At 36.9% G+C, this 15,752-nt stretch overlaps 1 protein-coding gene across 3 annotated transcripts in view; it reads right to left on the minus strand.

The window, feature by feature from the left end:
- Positions 1-5,818: 5,818 nt before the first annotated feature.
- The window catches only part of LOC145997482 (fatty-acid amide hydrolase 2-A-like), a 68,977-nt gene continuing 59,043 nt past the window's right edge, over positions 5,819-15,752 (minus strand). For all 3 annotated transcript variants that reach the window (XM_083134580.1, XM_083134581.1, XM_083134579.1), the window contains exons 10-11: positions 13,210-13,392; positions 5,819-8,379 (exon numbers count right to left, since the gene is read on the minus strand). In XM_083134580.1, coding sequence (XP_082990706.1) covers positions 8,251-8,379; positions 13,210-13,392 — 312 coding nt within the window. In that variant the 3' untranslated portion in view covers positions 5,819-8,250. The remainder of the gene's footprint in view (positions 8,380-13,209; positions 13,393-15,752) is intronic.

Below are 15,752 nucleotides of genomic sequence, written 5' to 3' on the forward strand. Positions count from 1 at the left end.
CCTTAAGATGAGAGTGATGTTAGCTCTCGCTCAGGAGTTGAATCCCTGAAGATGAGAGTAGTGTTAGCTCTCTAATGGATTAAATCCCTGACCATGAGATTGGCGTTATCCCTCTAATGGATAGAATCCCTTAAGATGAGTGACATTAGCTCTCTAACAGACTGAATCCCTGAAATTGAGAATGTCGTTAGCTCTCTAATGAATTGAATCCCTTAAGATGAGTGACATTAGCTCACTAATGTATTAGATCCCTTAAGATGAGAGTGCCGTTAGCTCACTAATGGATTATATCCCTTAAGATGAGAGTGCCGTTAGCTCACTAATGGATTAGATCTCTTAAGATGAGAGTGGCGTTAGCTCTCTAATGGATTAAATCCCTGAAGATGAGTGACATTAGCTCTCTAACAGATTGAATTCCTGAAGATGAGACGTTTGTTAACTCTCTAATGGATTGAATCTCTGAAGATGGAAATAGTGTTAGCTCGAATGGATTGAATCACCAAAGATGAGTAGCATTAGCTCTCCAATGGAGTGAATCCCTGAAGATGAGTGGCAGTAGCTCACTAAGTGATTCGATCCCTTAAGATGAGAGTGATGTTAGCCCTATAAGAGTAGTGTTAGCTCTCTCAGGGGTTGAATTCCTGAAGATGGTAGTAGTGTTAGTGTTCAGTTCTGTCATATTAATATAATTATAATTTAAATGTATGTTAGGTTGCTCGCTAGATGGCAGTGTGGAATTGCCACGTGAAGTATGCATCATATGCATGACGTAACAGGACTGAACTAACTGTCTTCGTGTGTGAGAGCAAACGCGGCACGACCACAAGTATAATATTTGTTATTATAATACATTTTCGTGTTCATGTGCTGTGAGACACTTAATTTTTTCACCCAAAACACGGGATCGACACACTCCTGGACTTGGGAAAGTTAAACTAAGTATTTTGATGGTGTAACACTAGCTCTCTAAGGGATTGAATGTCTGATGATGTGAGTGATGTTAACCCTTGAAAGCTGGGAAGTATATCCGGAACTGACCTGGCTCATATTCCGAAATATCTGCATTAGTCCCTGCAATATTTTCTGTGAAGGATGTACAAATTTACTGAAAAATTCACAAAACTTATCTGTGATAAACCAATTAGGACTAGCACACAAATTGTTCTCCTTGACTGTATTACGTTACGTAACTGTGTTAATTTATCTACTCTCAAATTTGTCACAGATGATTCTGAGTTCAAGTTAAATGTGACTAGGTTGACCAGACGTCCTCTTTTATCCAGACATGTCCTCCTTTTTAGGTGTCTGTCCGGCATCCGGGCGGATTTTTTAGAAATCTGTAAATGTCCTCCTTTTTTTTGGATAGAGTATACCATCGACCATAGCAAATGTGCTGCCTAGAGAATGCTTCCACACATAAGGATCATCATTTAAGGCATATCACTTGGGGTGCGTTAAGTGTTCGAGGAATGCTCACCTAGCATCTGGGAGCTGAACACGATCACTTTCTCAACTGAGTCATTAGTAGCGTGCGGATTTTTTTTTTAATATATAAAATATTTATTGGTTGTGGACAAAATCCATGCACCAGTTAACAATTTATCAATTGGTATTATATACATGCATGCACATAATATTTACTCACAATTATTCCTTTCATAATAAATAGTTACCAAATTTCATTACACTTTTACAGAATTATATTCGACTTATTAAAATATTTTGTAAGAATATAGATTACCGAGGATGAAGGTGAAGTCAGTAAACAAGGCAGTGTCAGTGGCGCTTGATGTCCACTCCTGTACAATTCCTGTAAAAATGGTTCTCTGTAAGTTTCATAAAGTTTGTATTGAAATATAATGTGGTTTGGAGTTGCAGTATGTTCATTGCACAAACAAACTGGTGAAGTCACTAAATTCTTCTTGTACAGATGAGCTGCGGCGATAGTGTGATTTAACCTGCAGCGCATTATAGTTGTGAGGGAACTCCGGGAGAGTTAATCTGTTTAAACCAACATTCCTTTGGAATTCTTTCTTGTATAGAATAGTAGGCCTTACCGCATTGAGTGCCAGTATTTGTCCAGTCAGTAAGTAGTATTTTTCTAGTGTGTGATTCCAAAACTACGGACGGAATCTTTATTGAAAGCGGCCGTTGGATTGTTTGATTCGCTGCATATTTTGCCAAAGTATCTGCTATATTGTTCCCTTCTATTAAAGAATGTCCAGGTGTCCAAATAAAGTTGATATCATATCCCAATCTCGTTAATTTCAGTGCGAGTATTCTTATGTTAACAATGTACCATTCTGTATGACATGACCATGATGCAAACTGTAAAGAATTTAGCACAGAGGCTGAATCGGTTGCAATTAGAACTGAATTTAACTTCTTCTTTTGTACATAAAGCAATGCCTGTCGTATTGCGAAAGCTTCTGCAGTGTAAATGGACAGATACGATGGCAAAGGGAAAAAAAATAATTCTGCAGAATTATCACAGTAAAATGCTGCTCCTGTTTTTTTCAGACGTTGATTTTGAAGCATCTCTATATACCGGGTGGTCCAAAAGTCCCGGAACGGTCACGTATCGTGAGAAATATACATCGAATCGGAAAACGAAAAAATACGTGATTTAATAAGTGAAAGAAAGCTATTCAATGATAGCACACTTCATTCCCCACCCCCGCCCCTGGGGGTGGGGCGCGGGGCAACTGTGGAATTTTAAATGGAAACACCCATTTTGTATTGTAGAATCGGAAAGAGGACTTCATTCCGAGTCCAACCATCCTCCTAGCTCAATTAGGAACGGAGATAGCCTATAGAGATTTTAAAGGGGGTCTACCATATACTCTATTGAAAGGTCTTGACGTGCAGATTCCGAATCTGCAATTGCTTTCACTCTAGCTCAATTAGGGCCAGGGTAGGGCGTCCCTTCGATTTTTTATTTTCTTTTAATCGCCATATCTCCGTTCCTAATTGAGCTAGGAGGATGGTTGGATAGCTCGTTGGACTATGAATGAAGTCCTCTTTCCGATTCTACAATACAAAATGGTGGTTTCCATTTAAAATCTCACAGTTTCCGCCAGGGGGCGGGGTGGGGAATCAAGTGTGATATCATTGAATAGCTTTCTTTCACTTATTAAACACGTATTTCTTCGTTTTCCGATTCGATGTGTATTTCTCACGATATGTGATCGTTCCGGGACTTTTGGGCCACCCTGTATGTGATATTCGCATTGTAATTTTGACTGTATGTAGTCTTGATATATATTATTTGAAATTGTAGGGATTGTCTTCCTGAAATCTCTACTTGGGTAGGCAGGAAAATGAATCCTCATGTCATGAAGCATGGTGCATTAGGTAAACTAATAATATTAGCCTGAAATTTATTAATGTCCTTATAAGCATAATATAGTAGTATAGGTAATCTGGATTTATATTTTGCTGTACGTCTGTTGAGCATCAAAGAGTCTAACAATTGAAGTTTTGGTATGATCGGAGATGTCGTGTTGGCAATTTTCTTAAGTAAAAATTTGCTCGCAAGATATTTAACTCTAAGTTTGTATGGTGGATCTCCCACTTCTACGAAAGTTGCTTGTTTTGGAGTTCCTTTCCAAAGGCCATAAATCCTGGATAAACTGCTATATTGGATAGAAGATAACGTGTTAAAAGCCCAACTTAGATTATCATTGTACAGTCACGGACACTGCTGGGTTGTTACAACCCAGAAGTGTCCGCGACTGTACATAAAGGAACCATACTCTAGTCTTGAGTTTAGTGCTGATTTATAGGCACCAAAATGATAAAAATAGGCACTTAAGAAGGCACTATAAATTTAGAAAAGATACGAAAATAGGCACCTTAACATTTAAAAACTGACAATGAATGTGAACTTATTTCAATTTTCTTCTTACAATGCACAGTTGTACTGTATTAGCACTTCAGTTTATACATAATAGTGGGCTAACGATTAACAAACTATTAATACTCTTTTGATCGAAATTCACATTTGCAGGGAATCGTCAATTAAAGTAATTCTCACAAAAAGAGCTTGTGCTAACGACTGTAGGAATTTAAACAATTGATGCAAAAACAATTTGCGCCATTGTAAGAAAAAATGTAGTAAACAATGTTCCAATTTGGATTATTTTGCTTCGTTTTTCTGCCACTTTTACGTAGCTAATCGCGAAGATGAGGATGAGCGATGATGATGATGATTTTGATGAAGGAGCACTCACAAAGAACACCCATGCACAGAGTGGGACCATTGGCATTGTCGCGCGATGTGCTAACCACTCAGCGAGTTTCTTTTCGAGTTATACATACGCGATACAGAAACGTATAGTAAGAATTTTGATTATTATGTAATATTTACTTTCATGAAATAACGAAGCGAAACTGTAAATTTAACAACGATTTTGCAAGAAAAGGATGGAAGAATCGAATATGAGATAAAGTGTAAGGTGGATATCACTTTCCCCTGCTGTTGAAAGAGAGCTAGAAATGTTCGTGGCATTAACATCATATTTCTCTACCCAATCTAAACTATCCAAAATTTTAATTCTGTTTTTGGAAATAAGTTAAAGCGAATCTTACTTGTTACATTTGCATTCACTTGTGGGGAAATTTCATTCTAATATCCAAGAATTAGAAAAGGAGTAAAATTCTGTGCTTCAAATTGTAGATATTCTTTGTCATTTGTTAAATAACAGATTAGAAGATTCCTTCTTTGCTTAAAGGTAAGATGAAGTTATTGCAAGGGATCACCTGAAAAGTATATGTGAGCAAAATCTTAGTAAGATTTTATACTGCTGGACAAGAAAACTGGACACCTTAATCCTCAAAGTTTGTTTTCTGTTGAATATATTTCCAGTAATTTAGTTAGCCTTCGAATCAGAATTTATGCGTTATCACAAAAAAACGCAAGTGGCCGGGTTTTTTTGTCAAGCTGTGTATTATATTGATTAAGTAATGAGTAGGTCTCGGAAGTTGAGGAAAAATCATTTTTTTCCCCTAGTGTCCGAAGACGAGGCCCAACATAATATATGTTCATTTTGGGTCATTGTAGGCCAGGAAAAGGTGGGTTTTATTTGTCCTTTTTGCCTTTTTTGGCTTATTGGTCCTTTTTTAGCCTTTTCTTAGGTTTTAACGGCTTTTTTTTTTTTTTGCAACTTCACCTTCTTTTGACTACGTTTTTACTGCCCATTCTCAATTCGAATCATCATCAGTTCACCACCTCTTAAACATCCTTTCTGTAGTAAAGAAATAAATATATACACACACACACACACACACACACACACACACACACACACATACACATACACACACCCAACTGAGGTAAGGTTTCCGAAGTCCTATTTCTGTAACCCTAGTGTGGTTAGGCCAAATATGATTATTCAAATATGAATTTTCAAATTATGTTTATCTAAAAAATATATAATATCTGAAAGAAGATGCATTTCATTCATATTGTTCTTTCACACTGTGTGTTCCATACCACCAAAATTTTGTATTTTTTTATGCATTAAATATTTAATTAAAACTGAAGTTATTAATTAATTTGGATCACATTTATACATCCTTTTTTCTGTTTTTAGGTCCTTTTTTGATATTTTTAGGTATTTTTTTTGGCAATTTATAGGTCTTCAACTTCCGAGCCCTAGTTATGAGTAACTGCAAATGTTTTGCCATTTTTTGCGCTATCCTCTTTTTTATGGTTTGTCCTCCTTTTTCGCCATGCCCTGTCCTCTTTTTTAAAAGTATATGTCTGGTCACCCTAAATGGGACCAAAATCTCCTTTAAAAATAATAACAACAACAAAAACATTACAAAAATAACTTTTTTTATTTTCTTAGTGCACATTAAAATTTAGTTTTCCTAAACTACACTTATTTACAGTCAATTCCATTGTTAATATGTATGCACAGATTTACTTTCTTCATAACCAATTTTCTAACCACTCGCAAAAATTATACATTTATTAAATTCTTACCATATAGTACATTACTTGAGCAAATGTCATATACATGCTTTACATTAGTTATTATGTTTCTATTATTATCTACAGTAAAAATAATAAAAATATATTTCTGCTCAAAGTGTATGTATATATTATTATTGAATTCAAATTGCTATAGTTCAGTTTATAGAAAAAAGTACAAGAAACATGTATTTTGTAAACAACAATTTTCATTTAAAACTTAATTGTTTATTAATAAAAGTTATCAAACATAACACTATTACTATTCAGAGTTTGCAAGAAGCTGTACAAAAGTTCATTATATTCAAACATACAATGCTAATTATTTACAATTTCCCATACAAAACCCCACACATAAAACTTGAAAATGGAACATAATGTTGCTTGTAGCATTTACAGATAGAAGCATAGTTAATTATTAGAATATATTTGTCTGATTAAGATGACAATAAATAAAAATATGACAAAATATTAACACTATACAGTATTGTATTAATGAAAATGAATGAAAATTACAAAGTGTGACTTTTATTCATGTGTATATTGTTAAACGTAATTATTAAAGAGAAATTTAAAAACAAAATATGTCTTTCATTCATTCCTTGAATTATGTCACTTTAATAGTTATTTGTAGGTGAACTATACAAACAATAAGAATATAACAATTTCTTAATGCATATACATTTAGTATTTTTTTTTAGATTTAGAGGTTTTTTAAGTATAATGCAAGTACAAGTGATCAAACAATCTTTATATGAATATAATATATACATAAAAATCTTCTTTATACAAAATATATATGTCACTCCTCGTTCAGTTTTCATGTGCTGAGGCAGTTCAAAGTCTATATGTAGTTATAAAATTAGAACAAGGAAGATATTATTTTTAAAGTTAATCACAGCGAATTTGTTTCATTCAGTGTTCTTGAGGAATCTTTTTCTAGAATTATTTCAAATTGCAAATACTGTATTAAGAATCAGTCATTTTGTTATTAATAATTATTTGCTTTTTCTTTTAAAAAAAAAAACATGATAAAATTTTCTAAAAATTAAATATCGTTAAGGTTAAACGTGTAGTTTATTTTAGTGTTAATGTAAAAAGTATCTACATCACATGAAAATATCTTAATGCAAATGTGTTTTGTTTGTTCACAAACATTTTCATAAACATGTATGTACATACTCTCATGTGTGTGCCTTTCTTTCTAAAATTTGGTTCATTCAATCAAAATATTGTCTTATGTTTTACTATTTCTAGGATATCATATGTTAGTAATAAAAATCTAAATTAGAAATAATTAACACACAGCTTGATAAACTCAAATTCAGAAATAACTTAAAGAAATGTGAAATAATATGAATTTACAGGATTTATTGTGTCATACACGTATGACCATGTGTGTATTTGTGTAAGTATATTTATAATGCGGCATTTTTTTTTAACACTATACATAGAAAACAAGTGCTGTCTGGCCAATCAAAATGTATCAAGACTTGAATTTCTTCAGAGCAATGGACAGTGAAAATATGTCACAGTCTTGTGTTGAACAAAAGTATTTTTTATGTTCAGGATGAAGAAAGGTAAGGACTGAAAATCAATTTTAAAAAATATATTTTTTGGATTTTTCTATTGGTTGCACTGCACATTCTATTGGAATGAACCCGTTGAATTCAAGATGTGAATTGGAATATACTGCATTCAATTGTTTATTGACTTGGATTATTTTAAATCAAAGTAAAATAAACAAAGTCAATAAACAATTGAATGCAGTATATTCCAGTACACAAAGAACCAACTCGTAAATTGGAATTAACCAGAGCAAAATTGAACTAGGCATGCTTCAATAAATTAGAATTATATTAATTTTTTGTAATATTTGCTTTTATACTCACTTTAAAATGTTTTTCATATGAAGTATGCTTCAGTACAGTGTAAATGTTTAAAATTGTGAGTAAATATTCCAATTTGTGTAATTTATTCCAATTAATTGAAGAATCTTACACAATTTATTCCATTTTAATCCAATGGAATTGACTGTACAACAATTCAATCCAATTGGATTTTAGTTATTAAAAATACATTTCAGATGGGGAAGATTATGAGTTAGTGAAATAGTGAATTGTAAAGAAAATATCATCCACATGATATACATGTTGCTGAGGGAATATTTCTTTCCCTAACATGGCATATTATTTAGATAGCATATCCCATCTGTCCGAATATTACTATTGTCTACCACTACTTTGAACACAATTGTTGAAAGAAGCACATGCTTAATCAATCACTGCAGATGAAGAGGCTTCTTCAACAAATGGCGGTGGTTCCACCCAACCACCAAATGCTCTCTCCACTTCTTCCGCTACTGCGAGAGTAAGATGGTCTTGGTACGGAGCTGCTACAATCTGAAATAATATTAGTTTTCAGATTAAATACTTGCATAGATATGAATATGTAATCATTAGGGAGCGGAAGTTGATGACCTAAAAAATATAGGTATATGACCTATAGAATGCCCTAAACAATGGGAAAAAATGACATAAAAATGCATAAAATGACCATTAAATTTGTTAGTTTCAGGTTAAAAATTGAAATGAGAAGGTAATTAAACAAATTGCAACCTGGCTTTCAAAAAAAAAAAAAGGTACCAAATGATACCACATGCGCATTCAATTAAAATATGCAACGAGGATTTCCAATGGAAACGACCGAATAATTTTAAAACAATTTAATGAAAAGGTCGTATACACTGAATGAATTGGTGTAAAATGATTCACCTTGGTGAAAAGACTCAAGAATATTACCAAAATGAAAGAAGTGACAAAATATGATGAAACAATACACCAAAATTGCGAAAAATGATGGAAAAATGTCGAAAATCAGGGAAAATGACCTAAATCATGAAAATTGGCAAAAATAAATGCACTTTAGATTTACCTTTTTTGGGTTTTAGACGAAGTGTAATATAGTGTTTATTTAATGGGCATCGTGCCCAAGATGTCAGAAAAAAGATGACATTTCATCAACTTCCACTCCCTAGTAATGATGTATCTCAGTTTTGCTTCCATATACAACAAGAATGATGTTCATTCAACAATATCTTGGCTGTCTCTTCTTCTTTATCTTCTGGTCTATACCATTCTGTTGTGTCCATTCTTTTACTTATCACACACTTTCATTATATTACTCTCTATCTGTGTTATTCTATATTGCTCTCTCTCCAAGTTTGTTTTGTTTCTCCTTTGCTCTCTCGTCCTTTCCCTATATTGCTTTTGTTCTCTCTCTCTCTCTCTCTCTCTCTCTCTCTCTCTCTCTCTCTCTCTCTCTGAGGTTGTCCCCGTCTGCTTTCTCTCTCTATCGTGGTCTATTTTCTCTCATTCCTACACTTCCTCTCTCTTGCACTCCCAGCTTAATCTTTCTACCCAGGCAAAGCAAAGTACAAAATAATAACAAACACTTGGGAATAAAACTCTTCAACCAGCTGCCAGGGACAGCCCACTATGCACCTCTTGAAAAATTTAGAAATTTTCTGCAAGACTGGCTAAGAGAAGAGGTTTTCTACTCAATAGATGAATTTATTCTGCACTCAAAAGAAGATTTAAATTTCTAGAACTTTTAATATGTGCAACACTATTCTCTCCATACTCACCCTATGTATTTATTATATATATACCGCATGAGGCACCTAAAAGTACCACCTGAAATAGCGAAGAAACCAGAAACAGTAGCGATGTGAGGTTTGCGGGAAACAATAATATCAAATGGGGCTCGTAAATTGGAGGTATGGGGTGGGTCGAAAAATATCGACAAATGCGGCATCTGGAGCAAAGTCATATTTTTTTAAATGGAACCATATACAATAACATGCATAATATAAAAGAGCACATGCAGAGAAACACAACGCCGTTGGTCACATGCATCTACTGCACATAGGAACGAAGATATGGCCATGTGAAAATATGTAAACAAACTAACAAGTGGCCCAGTTGACCGTCAGTACCACGGCATGTACAAGTATGAGATGTCGGAAGCCATTGGACAAGATGAAGACAGAACATGTTAAAGGAAGAGAAAATACAGTAGACATTGTCAGCACCATGTATTTGACAGTGTTACAGCATAATGAAAATGACCATGACAGTATGTCGAAGAACCACTGCGTAAGAAGCGAAAACCTGTCAAAGTGTGTGTTCAAAGTGGTGGCCGTCAGCTGAGATGCAGGCAACGAGGCGCCCACGCAAAGATCGTTGCACAGAATGTAGCATCTCGTAGGGAATGTCCCTACAGGCTGCAGTAATGCGGTGTTGCATATCCTCTGGAGTTGTTGGCACATCCCGGTAGACAATGTCCTTCAGCTTTTCCCACAGGAAAAAAGTCTAACGGTGTCAAATCTGGGGAATGAGCCGGCCATTTGACAGGCCCTCCACGTCCAATCCAACGATTTGGAAATGTATTTTCCACACATGCTGTAGTGCGTCTTGCACTGTGAGCTGGGCACCCATCATGTTGGTACCACATGTCCCTCCTTGTCTGAAGTGGTATGTCCTCCAATAGTACAGGCAGTTCAAGTTGTAAAAACTGTATGTATCGGTCAGCTTTCAGTGTCCCTTGTATACAAAAAGGGCCAATGAGATGTTCACCCACTATACCACACCACACGTTCACACTCCATGGGCGCTGGTGTTCCACTTGGCAAAGCCAATGTGGATTTGTCACCGACCAATAGTGCATGTTCCTTAGGTTGACATTTCCATGATTGGTAAAAGTTTCCTCGTCAGTGAAGAGGGTACGTGACAAATCGGGTGTGTCGTGTCGTAACAACCATGTGCAAAACTGAACATGGTCCACAAAATCATTCCCGTGAAGTTCCTGATGGAGGGAGATATGATATGGGTGAAACTTGTGTGTGTGCAGTATGCGCAATACACTTCGCTGACTCATCCCAGCATCCATGGCAATTTCACGGGAGCTAATGTGCGGATTCACAGCAACAGTGGCGAGAACATTTGTTGCACCTGCCTCACCTGTAGTTGGCTTGTTCCGCACACGTGCTCATGGTGTTACACTTCCGGTGTCTCTTAATTTAATAAATAACTTACCAAACAGACGTCGAGATGGCTGTCGTCTGTCCGAATATCTCTCTGCGTACACATGGTAGGCTTCTGAGGCATTCTTTCGGCATTCCCCATAAATCAGGATCATGTCCGTTTCTTCTATGTTTGTGAACACCATAATCTTCGCTCTTACCACTACGACTGCTTGCTATGAACTAACACGATCTCGTGGACCCGCTATCAAAACTTGCTCTGCGTAAAGGCAGTTCTGTCAGGCACCTGAGAAGTCTTACATGCCGTGGTACTGACGGTCAAGTGGGCCACTTGTTAGTTTGTTTACATATTTTCACTTGGCCATATCTTCGTTCCTATGTGCAGTAGATGCATGAGACCAACGGCGTTGTGTTTCTCTGTGTGTGCTCTTTTATATTATGCATGTTTTTGTATATGGTTCCATTTAAAAAAAAATATGACTTTGCTCCAGATGCCCCATTTGTCGATGTTATAAACACATTCTTACTTTCCAAACAAGCGTTCATGTGGGATGACCAAACGGATCCGGATCCAAAAAATCTGGATCCAGATTTTGGATCTGCTAGGATCTGGATATCCCTAAAACACACACGAGAAGAATATACAAGTTTCTTCTTACACAGATATCTGTTTGGAGTGGACATGCAGTTTTATGTACCAATGCCACATTGACACATATTAGGAATCAAATGCTTTGTTGCAATGGACACTCGGGTATTATTATTTTAGTTCGTAATTGCATGAAGCTTACAGTGCCAGAGAACTGTGAACAGTGGCAGATCCAGAAGTTACAGCTGGGAGAGGCGAATTTTGGTTTGAATACGTCATGTCACTGAGAATCAATTGTAACCTACACTTCCGCTGTTTCATGTAAACAATACCATAATACGCAGGAACCAAGCTGACTTCCATGTTCTTGGAAAAATAGAGTCCACGGCTGGAATAGATGGTTATAATTGCATGTCGATATCATATTTCCTTTCGTTGCCATGGCAAAGGAATGATCAGTTGAGGAGTAAAGTGCAGAAACAAAGAGAACAAAAACCTATTCTCTGAAGGGGTCTCTGGTTCGGATCCAAATTTAAACTGTAGGTCCAGTTCCGATTAGCCTATCATGAGCATAAAGTGGGCTTCAATCAAACAAAAAAAAAAGGTAAAGTGCTCCCCTGTGCTTAGCACCATGCCATTAAGGTGTATATGGGGTGGGGGGGGGGTAATGCCCCACACTTACTTGATCCGGTCGTGAGTGGGGGTGATGTGATCAGCATCACGCCCCTGACCGCCTTTACCTCCCAGGGTTTCCCCCAGGTAGCCATGTCATTCGATGCTGGGTGGGCACTGGGACCGCTTCCAATGTTACAAAAGTTCCCGGATTTGAACCGACCTGGGATCGAACCCGGGACCTTGAACATGGTAGTCAGACGCGTTACCGACTGAGCCACCGCGGCCACTATCAAACTTTAAAAAATATTCTTGAGCCTATTAAATTCGGTGATAAGACAGAACATTAGGAATAATAATATGTATATCCAAAAAAATGGGAGTAGGGAGGGGCTATCATCCCTATCATCTCTCCCCATGGATCCGTGCCTGGCAGTGAACATTGAAATTGTAAAAATGGGCTCCAATAATTTTATTTTTATTCTTAACGTTTTACACTACAAGAGCTCAAAAGAAGGAACATGTGGTTCCACAACAGAAGTTTGATAGTCCACTAAATCAAGATAAGATGACCTCCATGGCAGAGTGGTTAGCACAGCATGCTGTGATGCCAGGGGTCCCAGGTTTGAGTCCCAGCCTGGACGTGGGGGTTCTTTGCAAGTCCCCCTTCATCAATTTCACCATAGAGGCAGAAAAGCAATGCTAAGTAATGAAAATACAAATATGAGAATATGGTGGGCCAAAGAGAAGCTTCGAGAAGAACAGAACCCAGAGATTATGCAAGAAGCGGGGAAAATGTAATGAAGAAAAGAAAGCTTAAAATAGAACAAGATGGAAATACTATATTTAGATATTATGGGAAATATGTTACTACAAGCTCAAAATCTAAATGTGTTCATACCCCTCTGAAAAAGAAATTAAATATGGCGCCCAAGAGTCATAAAAATCCATGGTACAATTTGCAATAAAAGCATTATTTTTTCTAACCTGAATTCCCATAGGGAGTCCTTTCCCACCAAGTCCCATGGGGCAGTTTGTAGCCGGCATCCCAAGAGCATTGAATATCATAGAATACGATGTACTGAAGCATCTGTAATATGTCTGGTTGTGATAGCCTGCAAAGCGTGGGAATGTTGGGTAAATGAACACACCACTGTCACCCAACAGGTCCTGAAAAAGCAACAATTGCACTTGTTTAATAACAGAGATGATTAAAACACACAGAGATATATAGTAATATATAATAATACATATAATATAATTATAGGAAGTGCTCAAATTGAGGGGATGTTGGGGGCAAGGTATCCCCCCAGTTAGCAAATTTTTTACAGGTATCCCCAGCTCGACCAAACATCCCCCAGCCAACATTTTCCACATCAGGTGCTGGTTATGCAAGAGTTGTAATTTTTTTTTCTTCTGTTGGACCCACACACAAAACCTGTGAAGCTGTTTCTTCTATTATTATTTACAGAAAGGCATCTTCCAGTTTCCGTTATCCGCACTTACCATCACTTTAAATGTACTTTATGTATATCAAAAATTTCCCTGAACATGGATAAATTAAGGGAAGTGGAGGGGGTGATGAGACATTTAAGGGAGCTTTCAGACTGAAGTGGCATGTGACAGGAGACAAGCGACATGCAGTTTTTGCACCGAAGCAACAAGCGACATGAGCTCTTTCAGTCTATAAGCAAGTATTCAGTACACATGTGCTACCAATAGACTGACATGACGTGATGCACAATTTTGAGAAAACTGCCCAGTTTCAGTGACATGTAAACAACAAGTGATACATGTAACGTGTCGCATCACTTCAGTTTGAATGGTTATGTTGGTTACTGAGATTTCACTTCCAAGCAACATGTGCCGCTTGTCACCTGTTGCTTCAATCTGAAAGCTCCCTGAAAACTAGCACTGATTTTTCAATTCACAAAGCTATATAAAAATTAACAAATTAGCAATCCCCTCATTTTTCTCATGTCAATTGACTTCTGGTAGACATGAGGAATCTTATATTGGTGCTCGTCTTAAAACGTCCCTTCAGTTCTACCTTGAGCACTAGAATATATATTCGCTCACTGTAGGTAGGGCCGGATTCAAAATGCCGCAGTCCATATGTTACCTCCCTCTCTCAATTTTCTCTGCAAGGTGTTTGTTGTATTATTGTTATTTACAGATATACATCTCCCAATTTCCCTTACCTGCACTTACTATCATTTTAAATGTATTTATGGGCATCAAAAATGTTTGCAACAGCCTTGCATCACTGTTATAATCAGTGATTTTTTTAAAAAAGTTATTTTTATACTAATCTTCACTTAATTATGCACTTCTCATTTTGTACCAGTCACAGCTTTTACTCAAAATGGAAAACAATGTTTTTCCATATACCTTTTCTACTTCGAGCACAATGATGCGTTAAATACATATATTTGCCTGTTCATGCAAATCAGAAGTCTTACTTTTAATAAATTCAAACATTTTTGCAAAAAAAACATTTCTCTATTTCCATGCCGTAAAAAATATCAAACTTGGATAATTTCTCATATCAGTATTGGCAAGACTCACAGCACAACCATTTTATTATTTAATACATGGGTGCTCACAGGAGGAATATTGGTGCAGGCTGCACCTTCAAGATTTCTGGGGGGATTTTTTCCCTTCAAATAATATAAAATTCAACATTTATATATTTTTCCATAATATATAATAATTTTACACCTTATGTGCACCATATTTAATCCATTAGGTGAAGAAAAGAAAGTATTTAAGGATATTATTGATTATGATGAACGATTTTAGGGGTGGTCTTGAGAGATGGGCACCCTGTTTAGGGAGGAAGGGCAGATCAAGTATAGTGTACAGTAAAGCTAAGTAAAAAGTTACTTTCGGTAGACACGCTGTCGTAAATAAATGCTTTGTGGTTTGAGGGTGCGAATTATTTGATTTTGGGGGATGCATGACATGATTTTGGGGGGATGTGGCATTGGTCTTGGTGGGGATGGGCACCCCTGATTTAATACAACCTTGGTGACAATGAAGTTCGACCAGAAAGGAATACGTGATTAAATGCACAAAGGTATAGGCGGTGGAATGGGTGACCCGCAGAAGTGATGCATGTGTGTAAGAGAAGGCGTGTGAGCAGGCAAGAATTGTGATCCCAGCATGTTGCACCCACGGTCACGTAAAGAACGAAAACGGGGAACTATACGCGTGACATTGAACTTCGACCAGGCACCAGACCCATAGTGGCCCATTCCAGATAGTGGCGCATTCGACGGAAGCATGACGTCACGGACACGATAAGGGAGTCCGCCGTATATAAGCACGTGCTGTGCACCGAGGAACCGCAGTGCATCATCACCATGGCCAGGGGCAAACCTATTGACAACACCGTGAGGAGAAGAGTGGTGGAGTTGCAACGGGATGGACTCAGTGAATGGGAAATAGGGCGCCAACTGAACTTACCCAAGTCAACCGTCCACTACATCATCAAACACCATCAAAATACGGGTACTACAGAGCCAGGT

Source organism: Lepisma saccharinum, chromosome 13 (assembly GCF_977018435.1).
Source record: "Lepisma saccharinum chromosome 13, izLepSacc3.1, whole genome shotgun sequence".
Classification (NCBI taxonomy): domain Eukaryota; kingdom Metazoa; phylum Arthropoda; class Insecta; order Zygentoma; family Lepismatidae; genus Lepisma; species Lepisma saccharinum.